The 14,350-nt window shown below is 40.1% G+C and overlaps 1 protein-coding gene across 7 annotated transcripts in view; it reads left to right on the forward strand.

The window, feature by feature from the left end:
- Positions 1–14,315, forward strand: part of dnm2a (dynamin 2a) — a 44,660-nt gene extending 30,345 nt beyond the window's left edge. For 2 of the 7 annotated variants that reach the window (XM_077525967.1, XM_077526001.1), the window contains exons 14-21: positions 199–210; positions 2,268–2,378; positions 5,906–6,015; positions 6,128–6,239; positions 7,457–7,621; positions 8,457–8,680; positions 9,854–10,120; positions 10,235–12,535. In XM_077525967.1, coding sequence (XP_077382093.1) covers positions 199–210; positions 2,268–2,378; positions 5,906–6,015; positions 6,128–6,239; positions 7,457–7,621; positions 8,457–8,680; positions 9,854–10,120; positions 10,235–10,307 — 1,074 coding nt within the window. In that variant the 3' untranslated portion in view covers positions 10,308–12,535. Of the gene's footprint in view, positions 1–198; positions 211–362; positions 396–2,267; positions 2,379–5,905; positions 6,016–6,127; positions 6,240–7,456; positions 7,622–8,456; positions 8,685–9,853; positions 10,121–10,234; positions 12,536–14,182 lie in introns of those variants that run through there. The other 5 variants (XM_077525977.1, XM_077526009.1, XM_077525983.1 and 2 more) reach the window with 4 other exon arrangements.
- The last annotated feature ends 35 nt before the right edge of the window (positions 14,316–14,350 follow it).

The raw sequence follows: 14,350 nt of genomic DNA on the forward strand, positions 1-14,350 counted from the left end.
TGTCTTCCCTACTACCTTCCTTCCTTCCTTCCTTCCTTCCTTCCTTCCTTCCTTCCTTCCTTCACTCCATCCTCCTATTTCTACTTCCTCTCCATTTTCCCTTCCTTCACACCTGCCTGCTTCCTCACTTCTTCCGACTGTTTTTTTTGCTACTATCCTTCCTTTTTTTGCTTTAATCCCCCTCCCCTATTACCACAGGGTGAAATTCTGGTAAGTACCCACTGATATAAGCCGCACCTTGTCAGGCAAGGCAGCAGAGGTAAGGCCGAGCAGCAGAACCAAGGCCAGAGCGTACAGGGCAAGCCGGGAGACGAGCGAAAGTCATTGCTGTCACCATACTGAGATGTGTTACCACTCTACAGCTGGGCGTTTTTGGCGAGGTCCTGGAAGAGAAGGTAGTCTCCGGACTGATTGCAGTCCTCCCAGTGCATTGCAGTTGCCAGTAATTTGGAACTGCCTGTGCAACCTCTTAATTATTTTATAACAAGACAGTAATTGTCTGCAATTCTCTCCATACCACTAATATTCAAAGCTCAGTGACACACACCTGGAGGTGCTGCCACTGATAGATGGCACCGGTTCTTGTTGTCTTCAGGCACTCGCCTCTGCTGCCACCTCATCTTGGTGGACCCAAAAGTCTGCCTTGTCTTATCCCAGACTTCATTGGGGAGTCGGGGCCATCCAATCAACAACACACATTTATCTTGTCTCATTCATGCATGTCAACCTAACATTTTATTGAAAACAAATTAACAACTAATGTCATATTCACTTTGACTTAAAAAAAAAAAAGATCATGTTAATTAACTGTTAATTATTTTTAGCATACATTTGTGTCCTGCTTCTATTGCCGATTAAGGTGACGGGTCCTTGCTAATGAATGACTGACACTGAAAACCAATTTAATTTGATATGCTATGTTCTAATCTTCTGTTTAGCCTCTGCTACAATGTCACTCATTAACATTACATTTTACCAGGGGTAGAACTTGTGGAAAAACGTGATATGATATTGATTCAAATGTTTATTTTGAACATGGAAATGGAAAGAAAAAAATTAACAAAAGGCAATAAAACGCCACTTTTAGATGTTTAAAAAGCTCCTTTTTAAAAACCATAGCACATAAATGGCAGTACAGTAATGAGCTTGTTTTTTTTTTTGTTTTTTGTTTTTTGGGGGGGGGGGTTCCCCCCCAACATACAGTATTAAAAAAAAAACACAAATTAGATATCTGTAAATGCAATACTGAAACAGAGTGTATATATGGAAAGAAAATTGTCTGCGATAAAAAAAAGTTGAGTGGAGTCAATTAGCTGGGATGTATCGCAAATCGTTCCCCTCTCATTTTCACATTTATAATCTAATGAAACAGTCAAGTATGACATAAAACAAAACAAATCAACAGTGTATCACAATAATGATGTTTTCTCCGACCCTTCTTTCCAAAACATACTAACAGTGTGCACAAAAAAGAATCTGAGCAGTGATTTGTGTGGTAGCATCTTTCACCGACTCCTGCAGAGAAACAATTTTGAAGTTCTGAGCAAGTTATTTTTGCTGGCAAGACAAGCTGCCACTGGAGCTCTTAATGTGCTGCACTTTTCCGTCCGTGTTTATGTTGGCGCCTACCAACTAGAAGCTTTCTTTCTCATAATGTAGTTGGCCTGAGCGAGCGACTGCGGGACAATGATTTAAATGTGTCCGTTTGCACTTGAAATAATCAGAAGTCGTCTGATCTCCCCTCTCTGTTCTTCAGTGGAGATATTAGTTCAGTGAATAAAATGAACCCCTTCCATGTAGTAGCGTCTATGAAAAACACTGCTTGTCATGCTTGAATCCATAATTAGCCTCACTAACCCACTTGTTTAAAGGCTGACACTTGCATACTAAAATCACCTCTTGTGCCCTCTGAACATCATCTGCTTTTATTTGTGGTCTTTTCTGTGGAGTCAAAACAGAATAATGGTGCCTATAACCCTCATCATGTGTTGTTGTGGATGTAGTACTGTCTCGTATATCACGTCAATTCTCCTTAACCCGCTGCCTCTGTGTCATAACATTAGTCATATAGAGTTTAACATGTAATTTAAGATAGAAGAGAACTAAGGTAAGTTGGTAAGTTTTTATTCATGTCATTCACATCTCAGTGTAAATGATTCTACATGTAATAGGGGTCCTTGCCACAAAACATGCTGTACTGACAAATCTCCTTTATTCTGACACCCTCTTTCCCCCCTATTTGTCCCCCCCTCACATCCTTTAATCAGGTGATCAGGAAAGGCTGGTTGACCCTCAACATTAGCATAATGAAGGGGGGCTCCAAGGAGTACTGGTTCGTCCTCACTGCAGAATCCCTGTCCTGGTACAAAGATGAGGAGGTGAGAGGAGTCTTCATCCCACTGGCTAACTTGGGTGTGTGTGCGCGTGAGTCCCAGCCCAGCCTAACCAATGTGCAGACTACTGTTCAGCTAAAGCCGGATGAACAGGTAGTCTGAACACTGGGCAGGCGGGGGGGTGAGGAGGCCTTGGGTGGGAGGAAGGACCCTGAGGTCAGTGTGGCCGCTGGTCGCTCGTTACTTGGGACAGAGTACACAGAGATTAAACATTACCTTGAGGGCAAGCGTTGAGAAGTCACATACATATTCTATCTCATTTTTTTATTCACATAAACTGCAGTAATATTAATTGTAATCACAAGGAAGCCTGCAGTGCAATTTGACCTGTTTTTTTGTTTGTTTGTTTTTTTAAATGGCTGTAGCACATGCATGCAATTAACTATGCTATGTTTTTAATTGCATTTTTGAAAGGATTTTGCCCCATTTTGTATTGAAGGCCATGCACTAAGGGGCTTTTACTTGAGCATATCTGAAAAGTTCAAACCAAATGCAACATCACGTTACCGTAGGTTCATGAAATATAACGCTTTAAATGTGCTACTCACCGCTTTGTTATCTTTTGCGTGGCCGCGTTCTCATCCAGTAAAATAAAGCGTTTAAAGCTAGACCACGGCCGGTGGCCTCGAGCGCTAACTGAACACGTTGCACTTTCTTACGCTGCCTGCCGCCAAGAGAGAGAGAGAGAGAGAGAGAGAGGGGGAGAGCGGCGACGTAAGTGGGGAGGATGGTGGAGGCAAACTGACGTGGCAGGCGGGCTGAAGTGTCCCAGCCGGGATCCGACTTTGGAATTTGCAGGAAATCGTACTGGGTTACGGGGGCCGAAGGGGGCGTGGGGGGTTGTGAGTGTGTGTGCGTGTGTGTTTGTGTGTGCCGGCGTGCGGCCTTAGTGTTTGCACTTTGGGTCCAAAATCATTGTGAGCGTCAGTTTGTCTACAGTTAGACATCGTGTATCATGTTAATGCAACAGGTACACACACACACACACATATATATATATATATATATATATATATATATATATATGTATATGTATATATATGTGTGTATATGTATATATATATATATATATATATATATATATATATATAAAATTTCAGTTTTTTTTTTTTTTTTTTTTTTTTTTTTAAGCCTTTGTGTGTCTCTTGTTGGGTGATGTAACGTTTGGGCTCACGCCACCCTTTGCAGACATAAATGCTTCCAGATGTTTCTTTTCACCAGTGAAAGCGGGCACCCCATCCTCCCCCTCCACACTACTCTTTCATGCTCCTCCGTCACCCACCGCATTCCATGATCGTGCATATTACAACAATTTGATGGTCTATTACACAGAATAAATGTAGTTTGTTTTCTACCTGTGTTGTTTGTGTACAATATCACGGGCTGCGCTGTATTTTTCTCATGAAGTGCCTGAGGTGTGTTTATTTATTCAACTACAAAACCATGTCAGGCATCTACTATGGGTATTTCCTTGGGAAGTGGAGGCTTTATTTAAAAAATAAAGCATAATAATTGTTTCTCAAATGCAAGAATTAGAATTAAAATACATGTGACATACATTAATTTATAATATCCATTGTTCACTGTACACTCCACCAAAAAAATTGCCCAGGACATCTACTTTCTAAACTGTAACTCAATTAATTACTCATTTGGATCACGTGTGAACTGGAGCCTCAACCCAAATGATTTCGGGCAGAAGGCAGGTCGCAGGTCAAATATACAATGAGGAAAATAAAAAAGTATTTGAACACCCTACAATTTTGCAAGTTCACCCACTTAGAAGTTATGGAGGGGTCTTAAAGTTTCCTCATAGGTGCATGCCCACTGTAAGAGGCAAAATAGAAACTCAGGAAATCATATGACATGATTTTTAAAGAATTTGCTGAAGTGCTGAAAATAAGTATTTGAACATGTGCCAGTCAGCAAGAATTCTCTCCCTTAAAGGCCTGTTACTGTGCCTTTAAAAAGTTCACCTTTGATCCACTTATTAATCGAAAGCTGCACTTATGTGAGGTTGTGGAACACGTGTGCACCTGACAATCTGTCAGACTACAATGGCTACCATCGGCAAAACCAAAGAGCTGTAAGAAGACAACAGGGACCTTTCCACAAGGGTGAAATGGGCTATGGTGCAATTGCCAAGCAGCTTGGTGAAAAAAGAACTGTTGGAGCAATTGCTCAAAAATAGAAGACGGTAATGATGACTATCATCCTCCCTAAGACTGGGGTTTCATGCAGGATTTCAAATTCACGGGGTATCAGTGATGCTAAGAAAGGTGAGGGAAGAGCTGGAACCATCGTTTCAAAGGTTACGTTATGGTATAAAATCATACATCACACTCAAGGTCCCCCTGCTTAAGTCAACACATGTCCAGGCTCGGTTAAAGTTTGGCAAAGGCCATCATGATGATCCAGAGGAATCATGGGAGAAAGTCATGTGGTCAGATGTGACCGAAATGGAATTATTATTATTATTATTTGTTTTTGTTGTTGTCTTAACGGTAAATGTCGTGTTTGGGGGAGGAAAGAGGACAAGTACCATTCCAACACCATCCCTACTGTTACGCAAGGTGGAAGTGTTGTGCTTCGGGGCTGTTTTTTCTGCTCAGGGGACAGGATGCATGTACTGAAAAGAAAATATTTGGAGGGAGCTAAAACTCTGTCTTCCTCAGCGACAGCCCCAATACCTGAAGCAAACTAGAGAAGATCTGTATGGAGGAGTGGGCTAAAATTCCTCCTGCATTGTGGGTAAACCTGGTAAAGAACTACAAGAAATGTTTGACCTCTGTAATTGTAAACAAAGGCTTTTGTACCAAATATTAACATGTTTTCATATACTTGTTTCCAGCACGAACATACAAATAAATTCTTTAAAAAAAAATGAAAAAAAAAGATACAATGTGATTTTGGATTTTTTTTCTTTTAGATTATTGTGAAGTCAACATGCACCTATCAGAAAAATTTCACACCCCTCCATAATTTCAAAGTGGGAGAACTTGCAAAATTGCGGGGTGTTGAAATACTTAATTTCCTCGCTGTAAACATTCACAGTCTCAGTCAATTAAGAGTCTTCAGTGAGCCAAACATGCATGTTTTGGAAACTGGGAAGAAGTGGCGTAGGCACACAAACACAGCAAGAACATGCACACAGAAATTCCTGATTTGAGGTGTGAACACAGAACCTCTTGACTGTGTGGCACACATGCTGACCACGAGAGCGCCGTGCTGTCTTCAGCAAAGACGTGAACCTCCAGGGTTGTTTTTCCTGATGAAAATTTCATGCTAAAAATGCTGTTTTCCACCCTTGACTTCCGCTACTGATGCATTATCTGCTGTTTTGGGGTTATCAAATGTCTTAGTTCTACAGTAATTGTTAGTGGCACCCCCCCCGCCCCCGTTTTTAAAAGACAAGGCGTCTATTTGAGGAAATCGGGTAGTATCGTCTTTCTAAGTGTCAAATTTAAGTGATGTTTGATGTTCCCTCTTTGCACTTGTGTGTCCCCTGGCAGGAAAAGGAGAAGAAGTACATGCTGCCCCTGGATAATCTGAAGATCAGAGACGTGGAGAAAGGCTTCATGTCGACCAAGCATATTTTTGCAATATTCAACACGGAGCAGAGGTGAGTGGCACTCTCTTATCTCGCCACCTACTCACTCACCTACATGAACACACATGCAAGTTGACCTACACCATTTCTCAGAGGTGTGCTAATATTCATTTTGTGTGTGCAGGAACGTGTACAAGGATTTACGGCAAGTAGAGTTGGCCTGCGACTCTCAGGAGGATGTAGACAGCTGGAAAGCGTCCTTCCTCAGGGCTGGAGTTTACCCGGAGAAGGACCAGGTTAGAGCAGTTCTACAACAAAACAAACTACAATCACAATAGAGATCTGGACGTTGATGCGTCACGCGTCCCAAAATGGGCGTTAGCGAAGCTATTTTGGCAGCATAGAAAACGCGTCTGCCACTTTGCGTAAACGGAAAACTCCACATTTTAACAATGATTGACAGCTGTTGCGGAACAGCTGCCACAATGAGAAGAGGCAAAAAAAGGATCGAACATTCTCAAGGATACCAAAAGAGGAACCAATGCATAGCCAATGGATCACAGCAGCCATAAAAAGGGTGAAAAAGAAGATGGAGGATTTGGGATCGTCCTCATTACTTATGTGGAGATCACTTCATATTAGGCGAGTCAATTACTGAATCAGTCGTCTGGAAGTAGCTCGATTTTGTAGTTATTGATTGAAGGCAAAAGGCGTGATTGGGCACTTTGTACATCGTGGCTGAATCAGCAAATGCTGTTATGCAAAATGTGGGGGGAATAACCTGTTGTGTTCATTTGTGCTGCTACGGTTTAATAGATATTACACAGTTGAATTTAATAACTGACAAACACCATAAAGAAGACTTTTGACGGCATAAATGGTGGCTACCGTGGCCAAATTAGCAGCTGCTAAGTTGCTAACATACATAACACTGCAAGATTGCATGAAACTGCTAACTTCAATGACATTTTGAGCACACATAAAAGGGGAAATAAATCTGCATTGTACAAACTTGTAAAGTCTTTGTATGATCAGATTTGAAAGCACTCACCGGCAAAAGAGGGAGTCATTCCACGTGTGCGTGTTCAGAGAAACACATCCGGATTTCTATACTAAATATATTGTTCAATAAAAAGGTTTCGACACACACATGGTGTATTTATGGACTAACTAGTGTAGACTCTACATTTATCTTGTAGTGTAATGTAGTGGTGTCTAATTGCACTTCTAATGAAGTGTATGTTTACCATGAATCACCCACAATACACGTCAATTGTGTGATCTGATAGTTTGCGTCTGTAAGTCTGTTTGAATTTAATATTTCTGATGAAAGCAGAGTCAGTATTAAGACTGTTGAAATAACAATATGTGTTAATCCGTCCTTAGTTCGTAATTTAGCCGTTGTTTGAAACCTTGGCCCTGTGGAGTAACACCCTTGGAGTAGATGGTGTTGGCGTACCTAATGAAGCGGCCCTTTCTGTTGATGAATCTCATGCTTATGTGGGCTCCTCAGACGGAGAACGAGGAGGCGGCCCCGGCGGACACATTCTCCATGGACCCTCAGCTGGAGCGGCAAGTGGAAACCATCCGCAACCTGGTGGATTCCTACATCGGCATCATCAACAAATCCATCAGGGACCTGGTGCCCAAGACCATCATGCACCTCATGATCAACAGCGTGAGTTCAGTGAAGCTTTAATGAGCTCCTGGCAATGTCATCAGAATCATCTTTATTGTCCACGTATGTTAAAACTCTCAAGGAATTTGTCTCCAATAGCCTGTACAACAGCAAAAAAAAAAAAAAAAAAAAAACATTTCTGGAACAAAATATTGTACATTAGGATTAGGGGTGGGAACCTCTGGGTATCTCACGATACGATACGATACGCGATACGAGGCTCACGATAATGATTATCTCGCGATATGCCGATACTGCGATTATCGATATATTTGTCAGGAAATAAGTCCACGATTATCACGATAAATCTACTCAAGACATAAACTGATGTTTTTTAAATGACAAAATAGTTTTAGATGTGTGAGTTTAGTGACTGAAGTGACTCTTTTTTTTTTTTTTTTTTTTCCAATACATATACTGAATTAATTAATTTATAAATACAGTGTTTACATGTCATGTTTCATGCAAAATGAACAGATATGTTGAGTGGTAAATTGTAACTAGTAGAAAAAAAACTGATAATAAAAGGCTTCATTTGCCTTTATCTTAAGATCCTTTGATATGTAATAGCTCTGATATTGTTTATTTTAATGAACTTTGTGTCATTCATTGAAAAGGACCTTGAAAAAAAATAATCGCACATGATATCGCAATCGCCATTTTGGGGGGAAAAATATCGCAATTAGATTATTTTCCATAATCGTTCAGCCCTACATTAGGACACATTCACAAATGTACAAAGTCAGACATATAACATGTCCTTTTATCGACATTAAATACATGTCTGTGTGTCAGTGTATGATGGTCATGTATTGTGTTGATTCCTCACTTCTAGGCGAAAGACTTCATCCACTCGGAGCTGCTGGCCTACCTCTACTCGTCGGCCGACCAGAACAGCCTCATGGAAGAATCGGCAGACCAGGCGCAGCGCCGGGACGAAATGCTGCGCATGTACCACGCCCTCAAGGAGGCGCTGCACATCATTGGAGACCTCACGGCCAGCACCATCAGCACACCGGTGCCCCCGCCTGTAAATAACACCTGGATACAAGAAGCCAGGTGAGACCCTGCATCACACCCAATAAACACGTTAGTGATGGCTTTAACTGGAGATTAGTCATAAAATCCTACGCAAACATATTTACAACCTAACCTGACAAGATGTATGTATCTGAACATGACGCATGTTAAATTTAAACAGCCAGCGAAAAAAAAAAAAAAATAATCAATGTTTTTGCTTGGAGTTAAAAAACAAAACAAAACAGTAAACAGGATATATTGTAAGAAATCCCATAATGGAGAAAAATGTAGAGAAAGGGTTTTGTGATTGAATCTCTAGTAATGGGTCAGTGGGTTTATAATTTAGAAGTTGTTAAAAAAAAAAATGACCTTTTAAATAAAACAAGTATTTTTGCAAAAATCCAGGTGGATATCTGAAAAAAACAGTCAGACATCAGAATTAAAGAAAATAATTCATTCCAAAATATTTTTTAAACATCCAGGTTGTTGTGTGATATGGGAAAATCCTTACACATTTTTGTTTGAAATATTTTTCTATATCCCTCTTATTTCTAATCTTTGTTTGTTTGTTTTTTTTGTTTTTTTTCTTTGTTAAAAAAAAAAAAAGTTTTATACAGTTGTTAAAAAAAAATTATCCCGGTTATTGACTAAAATGGGGGAAATCTTTGGGAATTTTTGTTTAATTTGTCTCTCCTCAAAAATCCTGGTTATTTTTTTTCCTTCTAAAATCCACTTTGTATTAAAACAAAACCCTGAAAAGTTTGATTCAAATCCTAATTACATGGGGAAAAATGTTGTAAACAAGTACACAGTAAATTCTGTAGAGTAAATTTGACTTTACAAATTTGACTTTAGAGTGGGACCAAATAGACTCAGTTTTAGAGTAGTATTTACACTTGGAAGAGAATAAAATAAAGAATTAGGAACAAAATTAAAATAAAAGTCACTCAACTCAACTTTAGGGGCATAGCTCAGGTGGGAGTGTGGCAAGCTGAAGGTCGTGAGTTCGCTCCTCAACACTTGAGTGACTTTTATTTTCTTTTTTCCAATTAATTATTTGACTCTCTTCCAAGTGTAAATATTAGCCTACTCTAAAACTGAGACTGTTTCTTCACACTTTAAATAGAGTCAAATTTACACGACAGGATTTGCTGTATCCTTGATTGCGTATCAGCCGGTTTTCAATTCAACTTCCTCCTGCCCTCTTTCCAGCCCAACCCCTCAGCGCAGGCCGCCCCCGTCGGCAGCCCCGCCCCCCAACCGGCCCCCGGCCGTCCGGGGGCCGACGCCCGGACCCCCCATGAACCCTTCCCCAGTATTTGGCGCCGCTCCTCTCAACCCGTCTTCCGGCTTCGGCGCCCCTCCCATCCCCTCTCGGCCCGGCCCGACGCCCGTGGCCTTCAACAGCCTCCAGGACCCCTTCAGCGCGCCCCCGCAGATCCCCTCCCGGCCCGCGCGCATCCCGCCCGGCGTTCCCAGGTATGACGCCCGTAACATGTCGCGCCGCACCCTCAACTCTTTCTCTCTTTCTTCTGTCTCTGTCGGGATGTTTTGGTTTCACTGCGTGTTCTCCATCTTCTCTCCACACTGCAGCCGAAGACCCCCTGGTGCTCCCACTCACCGGCCCACCATTATCCGCCCTGCCGAGCCCTCCCTGCTAGACTAGACCCCGTGGGCCGAACCCACCCTAGTTCTCGTCGCTCTGTGTGTGTGTATGTGTGTGATGGGGGCGAGGAGGTGATGATGTGTAGGATGCATTTTCAGTCAACAAGCTGAAAGTCTCAGTTTTACAATGTAGTCACATCCTCGCACTTGCTCATTTGACCCTTTAGCTACCTGCTCGACCAATCAGCAGAGAGCATTAAGTAAATGAACTAACTCAACTCAGCAGTTTGATAGGCCGTCTTTTTAAAGGAATGATCTCACACTCATAACATGACTTATTGATGAACTCAAATCATGGTTGACATACATGAGGGGACAAAAGTAGGAAGTCACCATTGTAATATTTCATATTGCCTGCCATCCTTTGGTGCCTTGAGATACCAGTGGCCTGACGTTGCTGCCGTCAGGCTGTTTTTTTTTGTTTGTTTGTTTTTTTGGGACTTTTTTTGGACTTTGACTCCCACTTGAAGTTTGCTGTCAAAGTAAGCATCAAACTAAAGAGAATTACCTACTGTTAATATATATTTTTTCCCCAATATTTGGTATGAAATGAAAATGAAAAGAAAAACATTCGAAGGGGAAAATGTGTGGATTCGCGCTAAATATTTAGGTCAACCTGTAATATGAAAACATGGAAAGTAGAAAGACCTTCAAATAGAATCACACGTGTATTTAAAACAATCACAATCCGCTAGCTTTATGCCAACAATGTGAAACGCCAGGCTAATAAATAGTATGACTAATGGTATAGCAATAGTCTTGGTGTAAATAACCTTTTAAGCAACAGATATTTCGACACAAACCCAAAGCTCACAGGCATATATTCTTTATCCTCTGCAAAAAAAAAAAGAAGACATAACTGTAGTGTAATGAGTCACAGTAGTTGTGAAAGTCTTCTTTGTATATCTTCTAAATGAATCTTAATGATGTATTTTCCCTCCAGTGAGCCAAGTTGCGCACACCAGAAGGAGTTGTAAAAGTTGACTTGAAATGTAACTATATTGTATAATTCTTAAATTAAGATATTATGGAGTGCTATTATCCTTATTTAAAAAAAAACACACATTACAATGTTTTTTGTTTTGTTAAGAGGAATCTGGAACAGATTAATTCTTCCATTGGTTTCAATGGAGGACTAATTGAAACATGAGCATGATCACAGAACAAACTGAACTTGCATCTCAAGGCACCACTATACTCAATTGTCCCCAAACTTTTGAGTGACCCCAAAAGTGACATCTCAACCACATTTGATCGTCTTATATTTTAAAAACTGGCTTTTGCCCTATACAAATATGAACTGCAAACATTTTCTATTGCTTGTTAAAGGGTAATAACATATTCATATTCTACAACACACACGTAGCGTATAGTCAAAACCTCATCTCATTCACTTCAGTTCTAAATGAGCATGTCTGTCCTTGTTTTCAGGATTAAAACAACGGCTAAATGTAGCTTTCAGCCCGTAAAGGCCCCTCAGTGGCCGTGTGCACTTTCTCCCCGGGATCCATCAAGCTTTTTGACTTTATATTCGTCTCTATGCATTAAAAATCTTGTAAATAGCCCAAGTGGGGAGGTAGCACTTGTACATCTCACTGTGTCAACACGCTTTAGATTTCTAATGAAAGAGTGGGAAGCATTAGCGGCCGCTTTGTGTGTCATGTGACTAACTTTTATTTATAACCTGTTCGGGTTGTCTGTGGAAGACGGGCTTTGGTTGTTTGCTTTAATTCAGGGTTTCCCAAACCTGTTTGAGTCGTCCCGTTGTGTATTAGCATGTACTGTACATAAACTACTAATAAAGATCACAACACGGCTGACTGAAGACCACTGAAATGTCATTTTTACCTTTGACAATCGGCCAGCCGCAAAAAACTGAAGCGTTTGGGAAGCCCTGCTTTATTGAATGAGAAGGCGGGAGATGGTTTGTGGGGCTTCTTGTGTTCAATGGTGGTGGGCATTTCGCGGTTTTAAAGGCATACCTTGTCTATGGAGCATTTTTTGATTACAGTTACTGGCCTTGACTGATGTCATCTTATTATGAAATGATTACATTACATATCTTTCAAGGTCTGCATACAGAAAATAAAAAGGGACATATGGGTCACCTTGAATTCATCTAACATGTTAACGTCAATTATTCATGTTTGGCAATGATACGCTAAGCAGTTATGTTGTGTTTATATTGGGGGGGCCGCTACAACAAATAAAAGAGGACTTCAAAGTGAAGAGTGGGCTTGTTGTTCCAACCCCAAAATGCAAATTTTGTGCACAAACAAATTTCATAAAATAAAGCCTTTTTAACTAAGCGATTAATCGTGATTAATCAAAATTCTAAGATGCGATTAATCTGATTAAAAAAAATTAACCGTTGACAACTCCAATTTTTATCTTAAAGTTATTAACAAGACAGGCAGTCTTGCAAGAATAATATTTTATGAGAAAGACTTGAAATTATACATCGTTATAATATTTTGAGAGAAAAAAATGACGTGATCTTAGAGTAAAGTTGAGAACAAGTTACAGGAATAAAGTTGAAATATGAGAAGAAAATATATCAGAGACTTAAGTCAAATAACTGCAAGAAAATATATGGCAAGACAAAGGTGTAATAAAATAAATATCAAACTTGTAATATTATAAATAAAACTACTATATTTTAAAATGAACAGTTATTCAGGATTAAATACAAATGTAGTAAAAGTTGGGTGTACTGTACAGCTGAACTGATCATCGGCAGTGATTCCGTCACACCACTAGAGGGAGCCCGCGTACCGGTGCAACATCTCAATTTCCTTGCATCTCAATGGATAATTTGAATGCTAACAATTATACTTAGCTGACCTTATGTCTTATTGGCTGATGTGTGATTGGTTGAAGACAAGGAAGTGAGCGATGACAACTAACATCTGCGTCAAATGTAAGGAATACAATGCAAACAAACCACACGGCCCTGTCTCAAAAATTTCAACTGTAGTGTTTGTGGGCTGATTTAAAAATAAATAAATAAATAAATAAATGCTAGCCATAGAATGCTAGTTGTGACACCCTCCATTGCCTGACATAGTGAAAAATTGTCACAAGATGACAACTAAATGGAAAACGTGGCGCATGCTCCACAAGTGGCATCATCAACAAATTGTGCCCATATCTCATTGTACAGTTGAAACAAGATGGTGTCCGTTTTTTGTTGCTGTTAAAGTGTCTGTCAATAAAAAAAAAAAAAAAAAAAATGTGTACAATAAAGGTCCGGAACCTTTCTGGTGCTTTGGTGTCTCTCCGTGTTCTCTTCCTTTCCTCATCTTTCTTTCGGCATCCATCATAACTGTTAGCCTAATAACAGAGTTGCCTCAGTCGTTTTATCGGAACACAAACGTCACAATTGTTAGCCAGGACATTGTTTTGAAGTAAGGTAAAAAAATTAAAAAAATGACATAGGCAATTGTGCTGTTAGGCTCATGCTTACTATACAATTTACTCCTGAATAGTTCGTTGCTCACTGGTCACAACAGTAGGTACACCTGCACAATCTAATCACTCTAAATGAATAAGCACCTGTCCAACATTATATAATTATTTTACAGCAAATCATGTGTATCAGCAAATTAATACTTTGTTGCTAAAACGACGGCATCTACGCCAGCGGTGACAATAATTATGCAGGGCACATTTTTTATTGTCCAAATAAATTAAAAATATATGTTTCCTAAATGTTTACACTGTAATGTGATTTTATTTTTTGTATAATTCTTATTGGTCATTATATTGTGCAGCTGTAAAGATATTGTGCTCATTTGTAGAAGGAATCCATCTTGACGGATTGTCAATGCTAGTGCGTGTGCAGAGATTAATGGTGGCTGATTGTTGTCGAAACAGGCGTCCCGCTCCACGACGGAATCAGTGGTGACCTTGACTGACCTTGGCCCAAAATGAGAGGAGGAGGAGGAAGCACACTCCAAAAGCAATTGCTGTTCTTACATTGCCAATAAAACACATGCATTCAACAGAACATGACGTGAATGCCTACATGAAGTGCACAACAGT

This window comes from Festucalex cinctus, chromosome 1 (genome assembly GCF_051991245.1).
Source record: "Festucalex cinctus isolate MCC-2025b chromosome 1, RoL_Fcin_1.0, whole genome shotgun sequence".
Lineage (NCBI taxonomy): Eukaryota > Metazoa > Chordata > Actinopteri > Syngnathiformes > Syngnathidae > Festucalex > Festucalex cinctus.